The sequence below is a fragment of the Anabrus simplex genome, chromosome 6 (assembly GCF_040414725.1).
Source record: "Anabrus simplex isolate iqAnaSimp1 chromosome 6, ASM4041472v1, whole genome shotgun sequence".
In the NCBI taxonomy this organism is placed as follows: Eukaryota; Metazoa; Arthropoda; class Insecta; order Orthoptera; family Tettigoniidae; genus Anabrus; species Anabrus simplex.
In genome coordinates, this window is record NC_090270.1 from 128398637 (window position 1) to 128422039 (window position 23403).

Genomic DNA, 23403 nt, shown 5'->3' on the forward strand with positions numbered 1-23403 from the left:
AAACAAAACCTCATGGCGCAACAGCCTCGAAGGGCCTTGGCCAACCAAGCGACCGCTGCTGAGCTTGAAGGCCTGCAGATTACGAGGTGTCGTATGGTCAGCATGACGAATCCTCTCGGCACTTATTCTTGGCTTTCTAGACTGGGACCGCCATCTCAACTTCAGATAGTTCCTCAATTGTAATCACGTAGGCTGAGTTGACTTCGAACCAGCCCTCAAATCCACATTAAAATCCATGACCTGGCCGGCAATCAAACCCGAGGCCTCCGAGTAAGAGGCAGACACGCTAGCCCTACTCCGCGAGGCCGGCACACTCTTTGCAGACAGATATTATTATTACTAAATTAAATAGCGTATGGCTTTTAGTGCCGGGATTGTCCGAGGACGAGTTCGGCTCGCCAGATGCAGGGTTTTTTAATCTGAGGCCCGTAGGCGATCTGCGCGTTGTGTTGAGGATGAAATGATGATGAAGACAACACGTACACCTATCCTCCGTGCCAGCGAAATTAACCCAATTATAGTTAACATTCCCGACCCTGCTGGGAATCGACCATGGGGCTCCTGTGACTAAAGGCCAGCACGCAGAACTCCAGCAAGATGTTTTATATTCAGGTCAGATGAACTACATCGCTATTGATCTATCCAAGGTGTTTTACATGGTAGCTCACGAGATATTTTTTCTTTCTTTCTTTCCTAATTCGTTTACCCTCCAGGATTGGCTTTTCCCTCGGACTCAGCAGGGGATACCAACTCTACCGCCTCAAGGGCAGCGTCCTGGAGCACGAGACTTTAGGCCGGGTGGGTACAACTGGGGAGGTGGACCGGTACCTCGCCCAGGCGACCTCACCTGGCATGCTGAATAGTGGCTTTGTGAGTGGGGAGGTGGGGTGGGGTACACACTTCTACGCACTACATAGCCAACCAAGACAGAAACACGTAGGCCTGCATCGCTCCGCATAGGGTTGACGTCAGGAAGGGCCTCCAGCCGTAGAACAAGATGAAGTTCACATGTGCAATGTAGTTCACACCGACTACCCCACCAGGGTTTGGTAAAAGCAGAAGAAGAAATAAGAACTCAGAGAATTGGAATAGGTATAGCATTATCTGATCCTGGAGTTTTTAAGAGGAGATACCGCAAGGCAGTATCGCTGGATCTTTGTTACCGTTTCATGTGAGTACGATTTTTTTTTGCTATTTGTTTTACGTCGCACCGACATAGATAGGTCTTACGGCGACGATAGGACAGGAAATGCCTAGGAATGGGACGGAAGCGGCCGTGGCATTAATTAAGGTACAGCCCCAGCATTTGCCTGGTGTGAAAATGGGAAACCACGGAAAACCATCTTCAGGGCTGCCGACAGTGGGGTTCGAACCCACTATCTCCAAAGTGCAAGCTCACAGCTGCGCGCTCCTAACCACACGGCCAACTCGCCCGGTATATGAGTATGAAAAAGAACTGGAATCACAGATAAGGCCTTATGAGCATAATATTTTAAGCTACTGTGAAATGAAAACCTACAACCTGTTTTCCAGTCACTGACCGGGTCAGGGATGTAGTGAATGAATCATATATAGGCTATTAGTACGATGGGGTCGCCACTCCCAAAGTGATTTATTAGTGACTGATAGATGCTATGAAATGAGAATGGAGAGTGTTGCTGGAATGAAAAACGACACGGAAAACCGGAGTACACGGAGAAAAACCTGTCCCGCCTCCGCTTTGTCGAGCACAAATCTCACATGGAGGGACCGGGATTTGAACCATGGTATCCAGCGGTGAGGGGCCGACGCGCTGCCGTCTGAGCCACGGAGGCTCCTTTAAGCTACTGTATGGAGTAATAATTAAGTTACATGATTGTGAGCGACTGCAAAAAGACCTCGACAAAATTGTAGGATGCACAACAATAGTATGGTGAAAACTCAGGCTGTTAGTTTCACCAAGAGAAAGAAAAAAATACTCTCAGTTTTAATTTCTATGTTATAATGCGATGAAAGTTTTATTTTTTATTTTCTTACAAGTTGCTTTACCTCGCACCGATACAGATAGGTCTTATGGAGACTACAGGATAGGAATGGACTAGGAGTGGGGAAGAAGCGACTGCGACCTTAATTAAGGTACATCCCCATCATTTGCTTGGTGTGAAAATGGGAAGCCATGGAAAACAGCCTTCAGGGCTGCCGACAGTGGAGTTCGATTCCACTATCTCCCGAATGGAATGTCACAGCTGCACGCCCCTAACCGCATGGCCAAATCGTTCAGTTGAAAGTAATTCATGTGGATCACTCTAAGTACCTAGGTCAGGGCCTGTCAGGGTGCATGCACCAGTGTATTGCGCTGTGCGCGGTGCAAAAGACGACTTCGCTTGGTTGACCAGAGTACAGACCCCAACTCCTCGATTTGGACCAATAGCTCTGTCTCTCTATTTTCCCCACATCTGTCTCGCTCACTCCGCCTGTCTCTCTCTTCCTCACTTGCTCCGTAGAGCTCCGAATCCGAGCCGAGTTGAGCCTAGCTTAGTCGAGTAGCCCAGAGATGAAGCGTTGGTCCGAACCGAGCCGAGTGGGACCGATGCACTGTGCACAGGAACTCTGCGCCTCAGTTTGCACGCGTGAGATTTTGGGCGTTTGAGAGGCTCTGACCTAGGTGGTAATATAAGGAAAGATCTTGATCGGGGAAATAGTATGAACGAGGTTATATACAGATTACAGATCTCTTCATATGGTTACGAGGGTATTTAGGGGTTGTATAAAGGAGTAAAGGAGAAGGTGTATAAGTAATTGGTAAAACCCCAATTAGAGTATGGCTCCAGGTCATAAGAGCCTAACCAGGATTACTTAATTCAATATCGGGAAAAGATCCGAAGGAAAGCAGCACGATTCGTTCTATGTGATTTCTGACAAAAGAGTAGTTATGTTACGAAAATGTTTCAAGCTTTGGGACGGAAAGACTTAGGAGTAAGGAAACGATCAGCTCGACTGATCGGTATGTTTCGGAGTGTCAGTGGATAATGGCATGAAATTTCATTACGGTAGTAGATGAATAAGCATCATCGGAGATTTTAAAAGAAGGAAACATTATAATATGGAATTAAAGCTGAAATTCAAGGGGACAGACTGGGGCAAGTAGTTCATTGGGAGAGGAATTATTAGAGATTGGAATAATTTACCAAGGGAGAAGTTCGATAAATTTCTCCTACTACTTTGAAACTAATAAACTAAACAGAAATAGGTAAAGAGATTTCAGGAAATCTGCTATCCGTGCGACAAGTCTAACTGCAGATCAATGGGGATGACTGAAGTAGTTAATGGGAGCAGACTTATTCCCGATCTTCAGAGCTCTATGTCAATATGTCCACTCATTTCCACGCCCAGGAGAAAGGTCTACTCTTTTCACAGCGTGTACCCTACATCATTGGTTAAAATATGGCAATAACCTAGACAATTCAAATATTAATGGCAAATACACAACACTAAAGCGCATATCCCTCTGTGGATCACTGACAGAAGGACGATTTTCGGATTCAATGACCGAGAATGTTCACTGGTGGTAAAGGAATCGGATTCCCGAAGGGCAGAAGAAGTCCATTCCCTCTGATACGACGTTGACTTGTAAAAGATCTCCGGTGACATATTTGGGATTTATTCGACAGAATTAATTAAAACTGAACAATAGATTGGATGCCTGATAGGGATCTCTTCCAACTGTTACTGTAAACCGGAACCTAGGTAGTATTAACGACGTCTCCAACCTTCCTTTACAAATCAGTGGCAAAATAGTAGGATCCCAAAAATATGTGTATAAACCCGGCACTGGTGGTCGGATTTTTGAAGGGTAGAAAACAAGTTAATTCATCACTCCATGTCATGCGTTATAAGCATGTAGGATATCTCTGGAGACACATCTGGGGTTTATCTAATACTTCATCTTCTTTTCCTACCGCTTTTCCCAAATGTGTGGGGTCGCGGGAGCTGACTGCGTCGTAAATGTGGATTTGGCCCTATATTGAGGGATGTAATCACTATTGCGTGTTTCTGCGGCGGTTGGTAGTGTAGTGTGTTGTGGGAATATGAAGAGGAGAGTCTTTTGAAGGACACGAACACCCAGTCCCGGAGCCAGAATAATTAATCAGAAGCGATTAAAATCCCAGACCCGGTCGGAAATCGAACCCTGGAACCTCTGAACCGAAGGCCAGTACGCTGACCATTCAGCCAACGAGTCGGACTGAGGTTTATCCAATACAACTAATTAAAACTCGGGATTTAGTTGTACAACAGATTTTGATCCTCTGCCATCAATCAGAGTAAAATGGAACTTCGAAAATGAAACGCAGGCAGCCTAGATGACGTCAAAACTAATTGCCTGCACAAACAACCTTCTCCCCTACACAGTAGCTGAGACCATATTATTATTATTATTATTATTATTATTATTATTATTATTATTATTATTATTATTATTATTATTATATTATTATTATTATTTGTTAGGCCCATTCAAACAGCGCGTTTGAACTTGTTCATTGGCCTAAAGGTTTTCCCCTTCTTAACCTCCCAAAATCTCTTCAACTTGCATCTTGCGTTCCGTGGACCACTTCCTACCAGTTTTCATTTTATCTCTCTCTTCGAATTTGTGCTTGGCTACCACTGTACTAACGACACCACGATCTACTATGATGTCGTTCGTGATATTCATTTCTTTGAGGTCCAGCTTAGTTTCCACTAGCCAGTTTATTTTGACCTTCTTTGAGTTGATTACTTTAAATTATCTTTTGGTAAGTCTGTCGCTGTCCATTTTATAGATCTGGCAATAGAATTTCAGGCGTCTCTTGCATGCGGCATCAGTGACGTTATCAATAATAATGTTATTTGTTTTACGTCCCACTAACTACTCTTTTACGGTTTTCGGAGACGCCGAGGTGCCGGAATTTAGTCCCGCAGGAGTTCTTTTACGTGCCAGTAAATCTACCGACACGAGGCTGACGTATTTGAGCACCTTCAAATACCACCGGACTGAGCCAGGATCGAACCTGCCAAGTTGGGGCCAGAAGACCAGCGCCTTAACCGTCTGAGCCACTCAGCTCGGCAGTGACGTTGTCAGTAAATGAGTAGAAGTCCGCTATTCTCCTCTTAATGCACATTCCATTTTCTCTCGTGGAACCATAAATTTTCCGGTGAATTTTCCTTTCTTGCTTTTCAATTTATATTATTATTATTATTATTATTATTATTATTATTATTATTATTATTATTATTATTTTTTTTCGTTTCAGCCATCTATGGGCTATGATTACGCAACTTCATTGTTTTCTCAAGTTTTTTCTCCTTCCTCTTTCGCCAGTATTCCTTCATCCGTTGGCTTGCTCGTGCTCGTTCTTCTGCCGAGAATACTCTATTCTTCCTCGTTTTGTCGTCAGTTAGGTCCTTCACCTCCGCAACTCTCTGCCTGAAAATTTTTCTGTTTGTTATATCTTCTGCCGTGATCCCACATTTTTCTAAATCTCGGTGGACTTCTTTTACCCATGGGACTTGTGTCTTCCTGTTCTCCTGGAAGGCGAGGATCCTGTTGGCGAGTCTCTCCGATCCCATCCTTTTAATATGTCCGTAGATCGTCAATCTCCAGTGCCGGTCGCAAGCCCGGGGCCTCATTGTGCAAGTGATGAGGAAGGAAGAGCGGGAGGAGTATCAACCTCGTAAAAAAACCAGGGTCCATCTGGCTCCGGGTGGTAGCACCCTGTTATAGGGCCCCTACCTAGGGTTACTAGGCGAAACTGGTCAACGATCTCAGCGTCGGAAGAGGAATCTATTTCCCAACGGCACAGAGAGCGGAAGAACTTAAGGGAGCACACCCCGAAAAGAAAAGCGACTTAAAACCCAGGCGCGACTGTTCCCGAATCGGGCGGCTTCCTAGTCAGCGTCGGATTCCATGTTAGGGACGGCTGTTCTAAAATTCCAGGTCTCACCAACTTGGTTTTACCTTTTGGATGGGGTTCTGCTCTATCCCCCAAACCAAAAACCACGCAACTAACATGATGACATTATTATTATTATTATTATTATTATTATTATTATTATTATTATTATTATTATTATTATTATTATTATTATTATTATTATTATTATGACGCCGTCTCCCTACAAAGGTTGGCGATCCAATTGATTATGATAACACGTGAAACAGCGGCTCGAAAGCTTTCAATGGAAGTTCGTCCATACCAGCGGTGCAGGTCTTTACTATAAGCCAGGGATTTCTCCGTCTCCCCTCAGATCGCTTTCCTCTACGACTACTAGATTCAATTAGAACAATTACAACTACCACCATGTTTTCTTGATAGGTTCCCACCAATTAGGAGTTGTTATTATGATCTTATTCTGGGCGCACCCGATGCACTAATGGCGTGTACGGTACCTGAAAAGTTAGGTAGGAGTCATCATCTTTAAGTTATTGCTGTTAAAACTTGAACGCGTGACTCTAGTCCGAGGAGGCAATTACTTATTAATCTGTATGTATTTTCTCCCACCACTGTAACTTCCCTTCAACAGGTAGTTAAAAACAATCACGGTCACAAGTTCCCAATTACGAAGCCTGAGAGGTCGCTACCGGAAGATATATAACTCATAACCCCTCCTACATGCTAATACGACGATTATGGTAAATTACAAGGCTAACCCTTGTAATAATCTATTATTAATACATGTCAACATCCCCTTTAAAGGTGTTTTCCGCCTACTTCACAGAATATTTAAAGAGCTATTGAGGCCTAACTTCCGGTCTATTAGTGTCTAAACATCCGCTATGTAATTGTCTTGCGCTCATGTGGGAGAGGATAGCACAGCGCTGACTGAATTCATGCTTTTATGGCTAACAGATGTCAGTGAGTGGTAGGCACAGGTGGGCAATCTGGAGGTGGTCCCGCAGACTTCAAGAGTTTAAAACACAATCACGGTCGATGAAATAACTTTGCACTGATAGATGAATTTTCGTAGCACTGACAGCTGCAGAATTCACAGTGCTCCGCTATTCGTGTCGTTTTATATAATACGAACACATGGCGCCAGTGGCGCCGACTCTGGGGGTGCTACGGTGCTCGAGCACCCCCCAACGTTTTTGTGGGGGACACCCTTACAAAAAAGAGAAGGAGGATTAAAAGAGATAATAGCAGAAGAAAAAAGGGAGATTTTTGTCATAGTTCTTAACCCTTGTACTACAGTACCAAGGTATTTTTGTCACTACATTACCAACGGAGTACTGAGAAGCCCACTAAGAATCTTTTATTTACTTTATTCTCAATCACAAGTGCGTAATATGGATATTTGATTTCATTAATTCGAACTGATTCATCCAAAAACTTCAGAAAGACCCATTGATTCCAGAGAATCAATCAATCAATCAATCAATCAATCAATCAATCAATCAATCAATCAATCAATCAATCAATCACTACGTATTGAAAAGAATTTGGACATTTATTGAACATCTCCCTTTACAAATCATTCCAATCCCTAACAACTCTTGTTATAAACGAATATTTGCCCCAATTTGTCCTGTTGAATTCGAACTTATTCTTCATATTGTGACCCTTCCTACTTTTAGAAACACCGCGCAATCTTACGTCTATTAATGTCATTTCAGGCCATCTCTCCACTGACAGCACGGAACATACCACTTAGCCGAGCAGCTCGTCTCCTTTCTCCCAAGTCTTCCCAGTCCAAATTTTGCAACGCTATTCTTTTGCCAGAACTCACCCAGAACAAATCGACCTGCTTTCCTTTGGATTTTTTCCAGTTCTGGAATCAAGTAATCCTGGTGAGTGTCCAATACACCGGATCCATACTCTCCTTTATATCCTTACTACAACCCCTAAATACCCTCATAACCGTGTGCAGAGATCAGTACCCTTATTTACAATACCGTTTATGTGATTACGCCATTGAAGATCTTTCCTAACACCTAGGTACTTACAATCATCCCCATAAGGAACTTTCACTCCATCAACACAGTAATTAAACCTGAGAGGAGAGGTAGTTAAGTTTGCTAAATATCGCTCCTTACTGTCGGCAGCCCTGAAAATGTTTTTCCGTTGTTTCCCATTTTCACGCCAGGCAAATGCTGGGGCTTTACCCTAATTACGGCCACGGCTGCTTCCTTCCCACTCCTAGCACTTTCCTATCCCATCGTCGCCATAAAACCTATATGTGTTGGTGTGACGTAAAGCAAATTGTAACAAACAAAAAAAAAAAAAAAAAAAGTTCTTTTTCCGCCTTGAGAAAATTTGAAACCTACCTTCGCAGTAAAATGACGCATGGAAAACAGAATGACAATGCAATCATGCATATCCATAATCAAGAAACAAAAACTGAACCGCGAAGCCATGGTAAAGATTTTTATCAAACGATCGACTGTTCGTAGAAACACGCTCTTTGTAAGTGAGATTTAGAAAGAATTTTAAATTTTGTACTGAAGACTTTCATCAGTTTCCCTTTTATAATAATAATAATAATAATAATAAGAAGAAGAAGAAGAAGAAGAAGAAGAAGATAATAATAATAATAATAATAATAATAATAATAATAATAATAATAATAATAATAATAATAATAATAAATGCCAAGTTTGAAGCAATTTGCTTTTTTTTAACTCAGTTTAGTTTCTGCGAGAATAATTAACTTACCTTAAGATTTTAGAGAGACAATTTGTATTTCTTTAGCTTCCATCCTTTTAATTCGCATACATCTAAATGTAAACTCTCTTACATTTTCACGATTAAAATACACCTTAACTTTTTATGTGGATTTTATGTCGACTGTATGTGGATTTATGTGGAATTTCGTTTGAACTCATTCGTTATTGTTGAAAAACGCCTAGCAAATCAACAGTTTGCTCATTCAAAAACACCTAAAACTGCATTTTCATGAAGGATTCAATTTCGACATTTTCGGAAATTTCCCCTTTTTGAACTGAGAGTCTTTACAATTTGTTTTACGCAGACAGATCTTATGGCGGCGATTGGATACGAAAGGGCCAGGAGTGAGAAGTAAACAAGCGCGGCCTTAATTAAGGTACAACCTGGCTGGTGTGAAAATAGGAAACCACGGAAAACCATCTTCAGGGCTACTGACAGTTGGGTTCGAACCCATTATCTCCCGAATGCAAGTTGACAGCCACTTTGTCGGTTGGTCTGAGGGTTAGAGCACTCCCACTACTTTTCGAAACCCGGCGCCCCTGAATGGCGTAAGAGCTCTGATGGGCCTTGGCTTACTAAGCGAGCGCTGGTCACCATGAAAGCCTCCAAGTAACGGTTGACGGGTGGTCAGCACGACGAATCCCAACGGTCGTTATTCTTGACCGGGGCCGCTACCTCGTCGTTAGATAGCTCTTCAACTACTCTCACGTAGGCTGACTGGACCACGAAACAGCCTTCAGATCCACGTAATAATCCCTGACCTGGCCGGAAATCGAACCCGGAGTCTCCGGTCAAGAGGCAGGCTGCCTACACCTAGACCACGGGACCACTTTTCTGATATCAATTACATTAAAATATACATTTATGTATTTTAATTTAAATATTAAGAGCCCGGCTCCTTGGTTGAGTGGTCAGCGCGTTGGACTTTGGTACATTGGACTCCGGGTTCGATTTCTGGCCAGGCCGAGGGTTTTAATCACGTTTGGGTAATTCATCAAGCTCAGGTGCTGGGTATTTGTGATCATCTTAAAGCACATCTTCACCTACAAACACCGTATCACATATTCACCACCACAGTAACATGCAATAGTCAATTATCCCTCCATATAGGACTGGCGTCAGGAAGGGCATCCTGTCGTACAACTGGGCTTAATCCAAATAAATGCTGACCCCTGACAACTGGGACTAAGTCCGTGAAAATAAAGGTCAAATTATAAGGGCCCGTTTCTATTTCTCGTATCCTGGGATCAAATGTTAGTGCCTCAACAAGTGCATTGTGTCAGATGGAACGACTTTTCTACAAGATCTCTGATTTTCCTTGTCGCTTTATGTCATTCTCTACAATAATTTAATCCTGGACAACCGAAATGTTCTGACAACACGATCCAAGAGGAGCTTTATCCCATCATAAAATATGGTACTTGAATTGAGTGAAAGGGATTTTCGCTGAATATATCCTCTCAAAATATATAAACCAGAAACTAGGGACATGAATAAAAATTATTTTCACTAATGTTGAAGCGAAACAGGGGTGTCTTCCACGTAAGGTAACAGATGCTGAACTAGTTCCTCGCTTCATTTTTTTTCATTCAGGACGTATAATGTACTACCGAAGAAGATGGAAGAAGAAATCGCAGCTTCAATCCCCTCTCGTCACAACCAACATTCATATCCAATTTTTTAATTATTTTTTATAACAGTTCCGACTTCATTCGAACTGAACAGAATTTCAAGTATAAGCGGAAATTTCAATATCTGTAAGCTCCCGGTAACCAAGAATTTATACACAAACCAACGTTTTCGCAACAGCCCATAATGGCCTCAGCCATTCAAGATGACTGCCGTCCCACCAGATGGCGTGGAGTGTCACGTAGTCAGTACAAGGGCACCCTTAGTCATTTTGCTTGGCTTTTTTTGACCGGACCCACTGCTTCTCAGTAGTCTCACGAGGCTGCCAATATGTCAGATTTTGGAAGCAGTTTTAGAAAGTTGCTTGTATTGTAGTATGTTTTTCAGCTTCTTCGTGCTGCCTTGCTTTCAACGTTCTTTCCAGTCACAGAAAGAAATCATATAGCGACAAACCCGGAGAAAATGGAGGATGCGGAATAGCTGTCACTTTGTGTTTAGCAATACATTCCTGGATTGATAAAAATGAATACCAGTCCAACGGTTATAAAAGAGACAAATTTTGGTTAACCTCCCAAATTGTTGTAATATTGAAATAAATATGTCTTAGATCTGGGGGTTGTTGATTAATTCGTCATCAAACAAAATGTGCTACGCGATGTTACCTAGCAACAGTACCTTGAAAGCTGCACAGGCCGTGGATCTGTATAAGGAGAGCTGCATAGAGACCGTGGATCTGCATAAAGAGAGCTGCACAGGCCGTGGATCCGTATAAACGGAGCTGCACAGACCGTGGATCTGTATAAAGAGAGCTGCACAGGCCATGGATCTGTATAAAGAGAGCTGCATAAGCCGTGAGTCTGTAGGCTATAACAATGGATCTGTATGAAGAGAGCTGCACAGGCCGTGGATCTTTGGGCTATAACGAGAGCTGCACAGGCCATGGATTCGTATAAAGAGTGGTACACAGGCCGTGGATCTGTATAAAGAGAGCTACACAGGTCATGGATCTGTATAAAGAGAGCTGCACAGGCCGTGGATCTGTATAAAGAGAGCTGCATAGGTCATGAATCTGTATAAAGAGAGCTGCACAGGCCATGGATCTGTATAAAGAGAGCTGCATAAGCCGTGGGTCTGTAGGCTATAACGATGGATCTGTATGAAAAGAGCTGCACAGGCCGTGGATCTTTAGGCTATAACGAGAGCTGAACAGGTCATGGATTTGTATAAAGAGTGATACACAGGCCGTGGATCTGTATAAAGAGAGCTACACAGGTCATGGATATGTATAAAGAGAGCTGCACAGGCCGTGGATCTGTATGAAGAGAGCTGCACAGGCCGTGGATCTTTTAGGTTATAACGAGAGCTGCACAGGCCATGGATTTGTATAAAGAGAGGTACACAGGCCGTGAATCTGTATAAAGAGATCTGCACATGTCATGGATCTGTATAAAGAGAGCTGCACAGGCCGTGGATCTGTATAAAGAGAGCTGCGTAGGTCATGAATCTGTATAAAGAGAGCTGCATAGGCCGTGGATCTGTAAAAAGAGAGCTGCGTAGGTCATGAATCTGTATAAAGAGAGCTGCATAGGCCGTGGATCTGTAAAAAGAGAGCTGCACTGGCCGTGGATCTGTATAAAGAGAGGTACATAGGCCGTGGATCTGTATAAAGAGATCTGCACATGTCATGGATCTGTATAAAGAGAGCTGCACAGGCCGTGGATCTGTATAAAGAGAGCTGCGTAGGTCATGAATCTGTATAAAGAGAGCTGCATAGGCCGTGGATCTGTAAAAAGAGAGCTGCGTAGGTCATGAATCTGTATAAAGAGAGCTGCATAGGCCGTGGATCTGTATAAAGAGAGCTGCGTAGGTCATGAATCTGTATAAAGAGAGCTGCATAGGCCGTGGATCTGTAAAAAGAGAGCTGCACTGGCCGTGGATCTGTATAAAAGGAGCTGCACTGGCCGTAGATCTGTATGTCATGGCCATCCATCAATACTTCACATCACAGTCTGGACGGTTGCTAGGTAACATCGCGTCACACATTTTATTGAAAGACATAATTATGATCATTTGATATTCCTAGAGGGACATTTAATAAAGTATTTTTGAGGAAAATATTATCCAGTCAAAAGTATCTGAAAACTTACTCGACCGAGCTCGATAGCTGCAGTCGCTTAAGTGCGGCCAGTATCCAGTATTCGGGAGATAGTAGGTTCGAACCCCACTGTCGGCAGCCCTGAAAATGGTTTTCCGTGGTTTCCCATTTTCACACCAGGCAAATGCTGGGGCTGTACCTTCATTAAGGCCACGGCCGCTTCCTTCCCACTCCTAGCCCTTCCCTGTCCCATCGTCGCCATAAGACCTATCTGTGTCGGTGCGACGTAAAGCAACTAGAAAAAAACTTACTCGAAACTCTCCTTTAAGCGATCCTCAAACATTACGCCCAGTAGTACAGTACAGTGGACCCACCCACAGTTCGAATTCTGTGGGAAAGGCTGCGCATTGTAATACGATACAAACCATGGTCAAGATTCAAAAGTTAGGTTTACCAATCATGTCCAGCGTCATGTTTCTATAGAATACATAGCACGCGGACACGACTGAATAATCTCTACGAGAAAGACCGTGACGTGACTGTTCCTACAATATAGACTTAGTGGTGGAACTTTTAGGACAAATATTAGGCCCATACAGTAGTACCTCTTGAATGAAAGTCCTTAGTCATATTTGCAATTTTAAATTTTAAATATTTATTATCTAAAGTTTGCATACATGTTAGACACGACGGAAAGAAAACAAAGGAGAAAAAAAGGAATCCGTGTCGCAAGTCTGATGGACTGCAGGTAGGTGCGCACGTGATCAGCGCAACAACATCCTAGTCTTATTGCTTGGTTTTCGTGACCGGGTCCGCTGCCTTTCGTATCACACATCTCCTTAGTTTGTTTCACGTGGCTGAGTGAACCCCATTTCAGCTTTCAGTCTAGATTTAAATTTGTCGGACTGGGCGGAGTTGAACCAGTGCAAGGCACACTACCCCCACACTATGAGATCGGTTAGAGATTATTCATGACGGAGAAAGTAGAGCTCAAATGTAATTAAATAATATTAGCAAATACACCATAACGAGAGCTCAAGATTTTTATCGATAAATTCGTAGTTGCGAGAGGAACTATCTTGAGAGAATCTGTAGATCGAGTTGTATTTTGAATATTTAGCGGATTTTAAAATTAAATAATAAAAATAAAAGTGCATAAATGATATAATAAATCAAATGCATAGGTATTCATACTATATCCAAAGAATAACACTTTCAGCACGGAAATATAAACTCTCCCGGTGGAGGTGGTAGATTAACACCAATGGTACAGCTTCTTTGCTGTAATATCGTGCTTCATTTGTGTACTTGTGTAACAGATATATGTCCAAACGCCTGTACAGACTCCGCTCAACACTCGAACAAAAAGAATCCAAGGTATGTGGCATAATACAGCTCTTTCATGTATATCTCAAAGTACAACAGAAACAGATTTCACACCAGATCATTTAACAGCAAAAGATTTCTTACTCATAAATGAAGGCTTAATTATAAAATCTAACACTACATGGCATGTTTTCACACTGTGGTACGAATACGATGAAGATAAAGTCGTTTTTGCATTTCCAAACATAGAAGGTCACCTAACTGTAACGAAAAATACTTTTAATTTTGACAGAGTATCACGAGAAAACCTGCATATGAAACATGCAAAGAATGTTACTTAAAAATCTCCGCGTACGACTGTAATACAGAAGTATCAGTAACAGAAAATCATGACCTCATCTCATGTATGTCGATAACATAATGATCAACAAATATATTTTCACATCAAAGATTTAATGAAAGACATGCTTAATTTGCCACATTACTTTTGGTGCAGTTTCTGTTTCAAACCCAAATTCACCATGGCATTAAAAATAATTCCAGAATGAAATTTGCGTAACTGTGTTATTCTCACAAAGCCGACATACTTGCAGACTGCGACGCCATATTGTGATGGTGTCCGACATAAGCTTTATGCAGATTCATTCTTAAAAGCTGATGCAACCTTACATCATCCCAGGAAGCAAGTATCACGCCGCGTGATCGCGAAAGTCCGTGGATGTGTATCTAAGGGCAGGTCAAGCGGGTTAAAGGCGGTGATAAAACGGAGCTATATAATGTGCTGAATTATCAATATTACTGTATTACTACTAATCCCAAACTGACTATATGGCCGTATCTCTATCATAAATGTTCTGACAGAATGTTTATCGATACAGCACGCATCTCTCTACTACCATGCAAAACACTAAACCACTACAGAAAAGGTAATCTAATATCCTCTATTTATTCTGTTTCAGATGAAAGACTTCAGACCAAATCAATTTAACATTAACTACTTTTTCCAGAACCAACTAATGATGGACTCTGCTTCCAGTCTCAACCAACCCACTGGCACGCGCGACATCATCAACAGCGACGAGAAGACCACAACTATTGAATCAAGCAACCCAAACACCCAATCCTCTACATCAAATAATAACCAACCGACATCGACAAAGAAGAGAACGTGCGACTCACCGCCGATTCATAACACTACGAAGTCATCAACCCCCAGCAAGGCGACAACCAAACGTCACAAGAAGGCTCGAACTGTAAGTCATTCCGATTCTGATTCTGACACTTTAGACGGGTCTTTCACTCTAATTACATTTTCCCAACTTTTACAAATAGTCTTTGAAAACCCTGGGCAATGCATAAGTACTTTATTAAAAACGTACAAAAAAGTACCCAAATTAATGCTTCTGCCGTTAGAAAACTGCATAAGAAAACTGCTGGCTTTGTCGATAGGCGACCCCAACCAGCAATCGTGGACAGAATTCTTGCAACACCTAAAAAAACAAAAAATGGTTCACGACGTCACTGTCGACACAGAACACAGGGACATTCAGGACATTAGCTACGATCTCACAAGACGAATGGCAAAAATAACAAAAGGAATCAGTCTCTTTTACGTCCACAGACGAGAGGGATGGAAACACATCCATTTTATCCACGACTGCAGCTTCCTCAATTCAACCTGCAGATGTTCCATCCTCTCTAGTGTCTCTGTTAAACGTAGACAGAGTAACAAAATTCACATCGCCAATGACCTCAGTAGCAGATATTGGCGAAATCTGTTGTTCTATTTCCTCAAAAAACAAATTGGAGAGATATTCCTGCAAGTGGACACCAGCTACCTTAAAGGACTATGTCATGAAAACAACCATCTTTCCTTTGCAGGCAGTGAAGAAGATGCCTCGCAAAGATTGGTGGAAAATACCTGCCAAGGATGTCCTGACTCTAGTCTAAATGGAACTATCGAAAGCCCACTCTCCAGTCGACATACACGCGATCTCTCAGGAACGAGCAAAAGCTCAATAGGAACATCGTATCCTGGACGAGAAAGAAGGGTCTACGCTGTATCACGCGTTCTCCTAAAGCATCCGTGCTCACCACTTAAAGATACCAAATATTGTTTAAGCAACCCATATCTCTGTCAAATCAAACAAGAAACATGGGAAAAGGCTGAAATCATTGCGAAAAGAGCCCTCAACCACTTGGACATTGAAACTTTATATAAATACTTACACAATAAACTCCCAGAATTTACTATTGAGAAACTATATTTAGGAGTTATTTATCAAGATTTTGAACATTACTACATGAAAAATATCGAAGAAACAGACTCATTCACTGAAGAACTTCTACAGTTCCAATTTGAAGAAAACTTTGAAAAAATATGTCACGTTTTTCAAACGCTATTAGATAGAATAAATGGCAAACGAAACTGGCTAGAAATACTAGGACCTCCCAGCAGTTGCAAATCATTATTTATTACCTATGCAACTGAAGCATTCATTAATGTGGGGTATTGTTCAAAATCAGACAAATACGAAAGATTTGGATTTCAAGACCTCATAAATGTCAGAGTCGGAATTCTAGATGACGCTAATCTCGATCCTTTCGCTAAACAAACTACGCTTTGCATTCTTAGTGGAAATAAAACAAACATTTCAGTGAAAAATCAAGGAGACGACATCATGTTAAAAACTCCAATCATTAACATAAATAATAAAAACATTTTCACAGGAAAAGAATTTGATGAAAGAATCGTAAGTTTCAGATGGGTTGAATATAAAGTAGACATAAATAAAATTCACAATCCTTTACATGTATTCCACTTATTCAATAAATATCAACGTTTCGACTTTTTACTATATTTTTGTCTACATCATTCTTTCAAAATCCTGCTCCCAAATTCACACTAGTAGTTGCTCCATCATGTGTATCAGTAAAAGCAGTAAAAATATAACCATACGCTGCATTAACAGTTGGCAAACAAAATCAGTAGTAGTTCCTTCAACATCACATTTAATTACACAATTAGTAACTACTTTAATATAAACTGCAGTATTAACAGTTTCAAATTCATCAGAGGATGTATACTAAAACGCAAACTTGGAGGTGGAGGAATAACCTTATTATCCATTCCAAATAACCCATCATTTCACCGTTCTCAATAAGATGATTAATCTGAGTAAACTCATTCTTCGTAATATATCTTCCAATAGTATTTCCCTCTTTCCAACTATTAGTAGTAGCACTAGCAGTTTGACCAATTTGAATGTCCTTAGGATGCTGTCCACCAGTAACAAACCGATGACCATTTAAACCGCTAACCATATAATGATTAGCACTCTTCATTAAAACAAACTTAGTTTATAATGATAATCAAAGGTATAATCTTCAGCTTTCATCCAATTATAATAATGAAAATATCGAGTCAACTCCGAATTACCACATTCTTTCAAATCTCATCTACTATAAAAATTAGAATTAGTCTCTCCAGGGTTATGAAAACTAGTTCTGTAATTATAATCACGAAAATGCTTTTGAGTACACGGAAAATATATCAAATAAACATTTCCATCTTCAACACCATACAAACGATCAATCAAAGCAGACCAACTCTGAACCTTACTAGATTCAATATCCATAACCCCAGGTTTAAAAGTAGCTAACTCAAGTAATTAAAAGATAAATTATATTCAAGCCAACATTAAAAGCTCCATGAATAAAATGATAAGCACTAGCTGAACCACTCAAACTACTACCAGTTAAAAAACTCGTAGCTATACAGATGTTTTGAGTGCGCTATTCTGATGAATTTATAAATGTATACAAAAGCAAGCGCATGTACAGTAGGTGCGATAATACGAAAATGCTAATAAGAAATCGATAATTTTGTCGCGAAATGCAAGTATTAATTGTTGATGTTACTGATATTCTTATACTGGATTGTTCACGAGAGCCATGTCCACCTCCGTAGCGTAACGGTTCGTGTTATTAGCTGCCGTTATCGCGGGCCCGGGTTCGAATCCCGGTACTGCCAGAAATATAATATTGGCAGGAGGACTGGTATGTGGTTAAAATGATACGTGCAGCTCACCTCCACTGGCGGTGTACCTAATAAGAGCTGCACCACCTCGCGATGAGGACACGAATTTACTTTACTTTACTAGAGCCATAAGCTAAACAATCTTCTTAATCAAAAATAACAGCGAACACCGACTGCCTGCTGAAGTTTTCACCCGTTTCACTCTGTCACAGCATACGCAAAAAGCCATGCTCATTCTTAAAATCTCAAAGCGCAAGCTTGATGCCTATTACTGGCTTAAAATGAAAGATATCCGCCTCTGTGGTGTAGTGGTTAGTGTGATTAGTTGCCACCCCCGGAGGCCCGGGTTCGATTCCGGCTCTGCCACGAAATTTGGAGTGGTACGAGGGCTGGAACGGGGTCCAATCAGCCTCGGAAGGTCAACTGAGTAGAGGTGGGTTTGATTCCCACCTCAGCCATCCTGGAAGTAGTTTTCCGTGGTTTCCCACTTCTCCTCCAGGCAAATGCCGGGATGGTACCTAACTTAAGGCCAAGGCCGCTTCCTTCCCTCTTCGTCGTCCATCCCTTTCAATCTTCCCATCACCCACCAAGGCCCCTTTGCAGCACAGCAGGTGAGGCCGCCTGGGCGAGGAACTGGTCATCCTCCCCAGTTGTATCCCCCGGCCCAATGTCTCACGCTTCAGGACAATGCCCTTGAGGCGGGAGAGGTGGGATCCCTCGCAGAGTGCGAGGGAAAAACCAACCCTGGAGGGTAAGCAAATTAATAAAGAAATAAATAAAATGAAAGATTAAAAAAAGTAACAGAGAAAACATTTCACCTGCACCGTCTTTGTTCAAAAAAGTTACATTCTTATAAAAAGATAGGGGGGACTTTTCTTTTTCATCCATCAAACGGAAATGTAAATATTAGACTACGGTAACTGTGTTAAAACAACAGACAGCTTTTGAGCCCCAGGAACAGCGACTGAAAAAAACAGAAGCTAAATATTTGTAATTTACTTACACACTCCAGAGATGATGTTTAAACTGAAGGACACTCAGCAAAATTCGCAGCGTACGTACCTGCAAATAAAGAAGTGGATATTAAAAAATTATTCTACGAATGACATATCACATTAATATCTGACAATTTCTTTCAAAAGAAAGTTTTATTGTACAATCTTCTTTAGGTAACACCGACACAGATAGGTCTTATTGCGACGATGGTAATGAAGGGACCGTGGCCTTAATTATTAAGATACAGCCTCAGAATTAACCTGGTGTGAAAATGGGAAACCGCAGAAAACTACCTTCAGGACTACCGACAGTGGGGTTCGAGTCCACTATCTCGAAAGAAAGTACAGCAAACATACAAATGTTCGCTCATTTCCGTATTAATATTGCTGATAGGGACAATACGCGTCCATTATGAACTACTTTTCAGAGTACTAAAATATTTTACAGTTAAAGAAACAAAACATATGGCGATAAACATAGGATGGAAGGAGTAGTTATAAAAGATAAGTCAGAAAGAACTGGAACCAGAGACATCTTTCAAATGCAAGTAGGAAACATAATAATAGGTGAAACTAGCAACATTGTCGAAGAAGGGGTCTGTGGGGTTATCTGGAGCTGGAACTTGGACAATGAGAAAGGAGGACTTAAAGTATTCGAGATAATGTTATGTAGAAGAACGGGAAGTTTCAGTTGGGCAGAATGAGGAGTAAGGAAGTGTTGATAAGAGGTAAGGAAAGGGAAACATTTAGAAGTCATCAGCATGAGGAATAGAATTTTGCTTGGACCTTGGATATGATGTTATGTGGCCTCCTGTGAGGCCTGATACACGCATATCTAGTTGACGCCCATGGGCGATCTGCGCTTCTGGGTGTGTGTGTGTGTGTGTGTGTGTGTGTGTGTGTGTGTGTGTGTGTGTGTGTGTGTGTGTGTGATGGTCGTGATTATTATTATTTACGGAGATGGTGAAACCCGGTGTCGGCACAGAGTCTATCGCTGCCAAATCATACAAACGGGTCTGCTCAGACTAGCGAATCACCATCAACAGCGTTGCGGAGAGGTTTGGCATTGAAGCTAGGCTTTTGGCACGCAACCTAGTTATTATAAATTGTATACCATCACCTCTCCTGCCCGGATGGTTAACATACTGATTTCTAGGAGTGCGAATTATTTCCACCAACTGGAGCCGAACCAGCTAACCACGGTGTCCGACCACAGAGAATTGAAGCCTTAATTGTTATGGGCAACAGGCCGACCAGACTCTGGAGAGGAAATGCTGATTAGCGGGTGTCTTGGAGGACGGGTGAACGGGTGGAGATGACGAAAACAAAGAAGATACCACGTGATAAATAATATCAGGGCACAAGTAAGCTACAAATTCAGAAGAGAGGTAGCAGATAGTTGGATATCTGCTATTTGAAGACCTGTCCCAGGACACACGAATTTAATCAACATATTTTGTTCACTAATGATTTTGAAAAATCCACAGCCTGTTTCCAGTCATTCGACCTGGTCCGGAATGGGATGAATGAAGCCCCATCTAGCGGCGAGGATAGGAATTGTGCCGGCTGCCGAAGCCTGTCGCACTCCTCTGAGGCAATGATTAATCACTGACAGTTGAAATGAAATGATACTGAAGAGTGTTGCTAGAATGAAAGATGACAGGGAAAATCGGAGTACCCGGATAAAAACCTGTCCCGCCTCCGCATTGTGCAGCACAAATCTCACATGGAGTGACCGGGATTTGAACCACGGAACCCAGCGGTGAGAGGCCGACGTGCTGCCGCCTAAGCCACGGAGGCTCTACTAATGATTTTGAACGCATTATAAATCGTAACATCGCTTAATATAAAGGCAAGCGCGTAGCCGCACTCAGTGTGGATTTCTCAATTTTTCTTAACGTACAAACAAACCAGTAGATATCATGTCCTGCGAGGCTAGATACACTTGCTTCAAATTATCGTCGTGCAGATGTCACAATCAGTTTATTCCGTCCTACCCGCCATTAGCCGAGTTGGATTATTCAAATCGCAAGTGTCACTGTGATGGCATTCCATGTGTTGCGGCACCCACTGCACGGTTAATTCTCAGATGCGTGAAGCAGACTTGAGGATGAACACCACCAGAAACGTCATCTAAATGAATAACCATAGTGACCCGCAATAAATCCCAGGGAAGGAGCAGCCAGCATATGAAGGAAATTACTACCAGGTAAATACAATCAAACTGAGGACGTCGTAACACGCTTGCTAGGTTAAAGACAGCGAGCATACAGGGAACTGGTATGGTCCATGGACCTCTGTGAACGCAGACAAAACGCGTGGAGAATTCTTTTCATATGGCTGCGGAGGGGACTGGAACAGGGTAGGGCCACGAAGCTCAAGCGAGCTATTCACAGCCCGAGCAAGTCGTGTTACAAAACCTCGCCTCATCAGATAACCCCTGCTGCACAGCACTGCCAGATAAAATACAAAGCATTCTCTGCAGCCACGATGTGCTTGGTTTGTGTTCCTCGAATTAAATTAGTCACAGAGCAAGAAAACATTGAAATGTACGCTTCTCGGAAGAGAAGGACTTAAAATTCTACACTAAAAACACAAAGAATAAACGTATACTTTTCTACGTACGAAAATACGGCAAAATAAATAACCAACAAACGGAAACTTCTTCCAAATCGGGCAAGTTTATATTATCACAAAAAAATGCACATTGTATAATTTTGATATAATACCAGAGCACATGTGCTGATCAGCAGGTCAAATAACCTGTCTTGATATGAAACTGTCCCATGCGTTGCCCGAATAACTTTTTGCATGCTTTCTTTTAGGATTTATATTACGTGTTAATTAAAAGGACCTGATAAAAGGACCAAAAAAGAAGCATACCAAAGATGTGTTGAAACTCAGCAGAAAAAATGAAATAGCGTATGGCTTTTAGTGCCGGGAGTGTCCGAGGGACAAGTTCGGCTCGCCAGATGCAGGTCTTTTGATCTGACTCCCGTAGGCGACCTGCGCGTCGGGATAAAGATGAAATTATAATGAAGACGACACATACACCCAGCCCCCGCGTCAGCGGAATTTACCAATTATAGTTAAAATTTCCAGAGCCTCCGTGGCTCAGACGGCAGCGCGTCGGCCTCTCACCGCTGGATACCGTGGTTCAAATCCCGGTCACTCCATGTGAGATTTGTGCTGGACAAAGCGGAGGCGGGACAGGTTTTTCTCCGGGTACTCCGGTTTTCCCTGTCATCTTTCATTCCAGCAACGCTCTCCATTGTCATTTCATAGAATTTATCACTCATTAATAAATCACCATGGAAGTGGCGACCCCATTGTAATAACAGCCTATATATGTTTCATTCGTTACATCCCTGACCCGGTCAATGACTGGAAAACAGGTTGCAGGTTTTCATTTTCAGTTAAAATTCCCCACCTTGCCGGGAATCGAACCTGGGACCCCTGTGACCAAAGGCCAGCACGCTAACCATTTAGCCAGGGAACCGGACAAACTCAGCAGAGAAAATATAAGATGGGCAGTAGGACTGTTGACAGGATACTGCCATCTAAAATTTTTTTTTTTTTTGCTAGGGGCTTTACGTCGCACGACACAGATAGGTCTTATGGCGACGATGGGATAGGAAAGGCTTAGGAGTTGGAAGGAAGCGGCCGTGGCCTTAATTAAGGTATAGCCCCAGTATTTGCCTGGTGTGAAAATGGGAAACCACGGAAAACCATTTTCAGGGCTGACGATAGTGGGATTCGAACCTACTATCTCCCGGATGCAAGCTAACAGCTGCGCGCCTCTACGCGCACGGCCAACTCGCCCGGTATCTAAAAAAAAAAAAAAACCTACAAAGAATATTAGAGTAATAAGAGACAACATATGTAGAAAATGCAATGAAGCAGAGGAATCAGCTGAACACATACTTTTCGAATTTGAGGCGCTAGGTAGAATCAGACTCTCCACTCTAGGACTACCAGGTGAAGAGAGAGAAAACATCCAAGAAGACCCAATAAGAACAACCTGCAACTCTGTGAAGGGAGCAGGTATATCTAGGTGGGAATGAAGGAGAAACATGGTAGCAAAAGATCTTAGAGGTCGACGCTAATTAGGAACTAATATTCAGAGGCCCCATGAAGAAAAGAAGAAGAATAAGACCTGTTAATTATGTGTCACGTGACTAATTATTTTGTAGTTTTAGAGTTATTGTCGTGTGTTTAATTTAAAGTTTCAGTTTCATATTACTTTTGTTTCTCGTGGAAGTTGTCCTTGAGTTGTCTGGGGAGTAGATGTTCCTTGTATGTATTTAAGTATCACTCCATAGATATAATGCACACGATTCCAACTGTCATGGGACTGTCACCAGTTAGCCTAGCGAACCTGAGAATTGTGGATTCAACAATAATCACGATCATTTTTGCACATTTTCTATTTCACTCATTCTCTCTCTCTCTCTCTCCCTCTCTCTGTCTCTCTCTTTCACTCACACACACACACACACATACACACACACACATCCCTGCCTATGGGACTTAAACGGTATCCCAAATGTCACTATTCATTTTTTTCCAAGTTGTTTTACGTCGCACCGACACAGATAGGTCTTATGGCGACGATGGGATAGCAAAGGGCTATGAGTT

The 23403-nt window shown here is 42.0% G+C and overlaps 2 protein-coding genes across 2 annotated transcripts in view; one reads left to right on the top strand and one right to left on the bottom strand.

Annotated features, from left to right (window-relative positions):
- LOC136875544 (serine-rich adhesin for platelets) overlaps positions 1-23403 on the bottom strand; it is a 384543-nt gene that overhangs the window by 181789 nt on the left and 179351 nt on the right. The gene's annotated exons all lie outside the window — the stretch shown is intronic.
- LOC137501288 (uncharacterized) overlaps positions 14553-23403 on the top strand; it is a 159362-nt gene continuing 150511 nt past the window's right edge. The window contains exons 1-2 of the mRNA XM_068228243.1: positions 14553-14657; positions 14739-16118. Coding sequence (XP_068084344.1) covers positions 14748-16118 — 1371 coding nt within the window. The 5' untranslated portion in view covers positions 14553-14657; positions 14739-14747. The remainder of the gene's footprint in view (positions 14658-14738; positions 16119-23403) is intronic.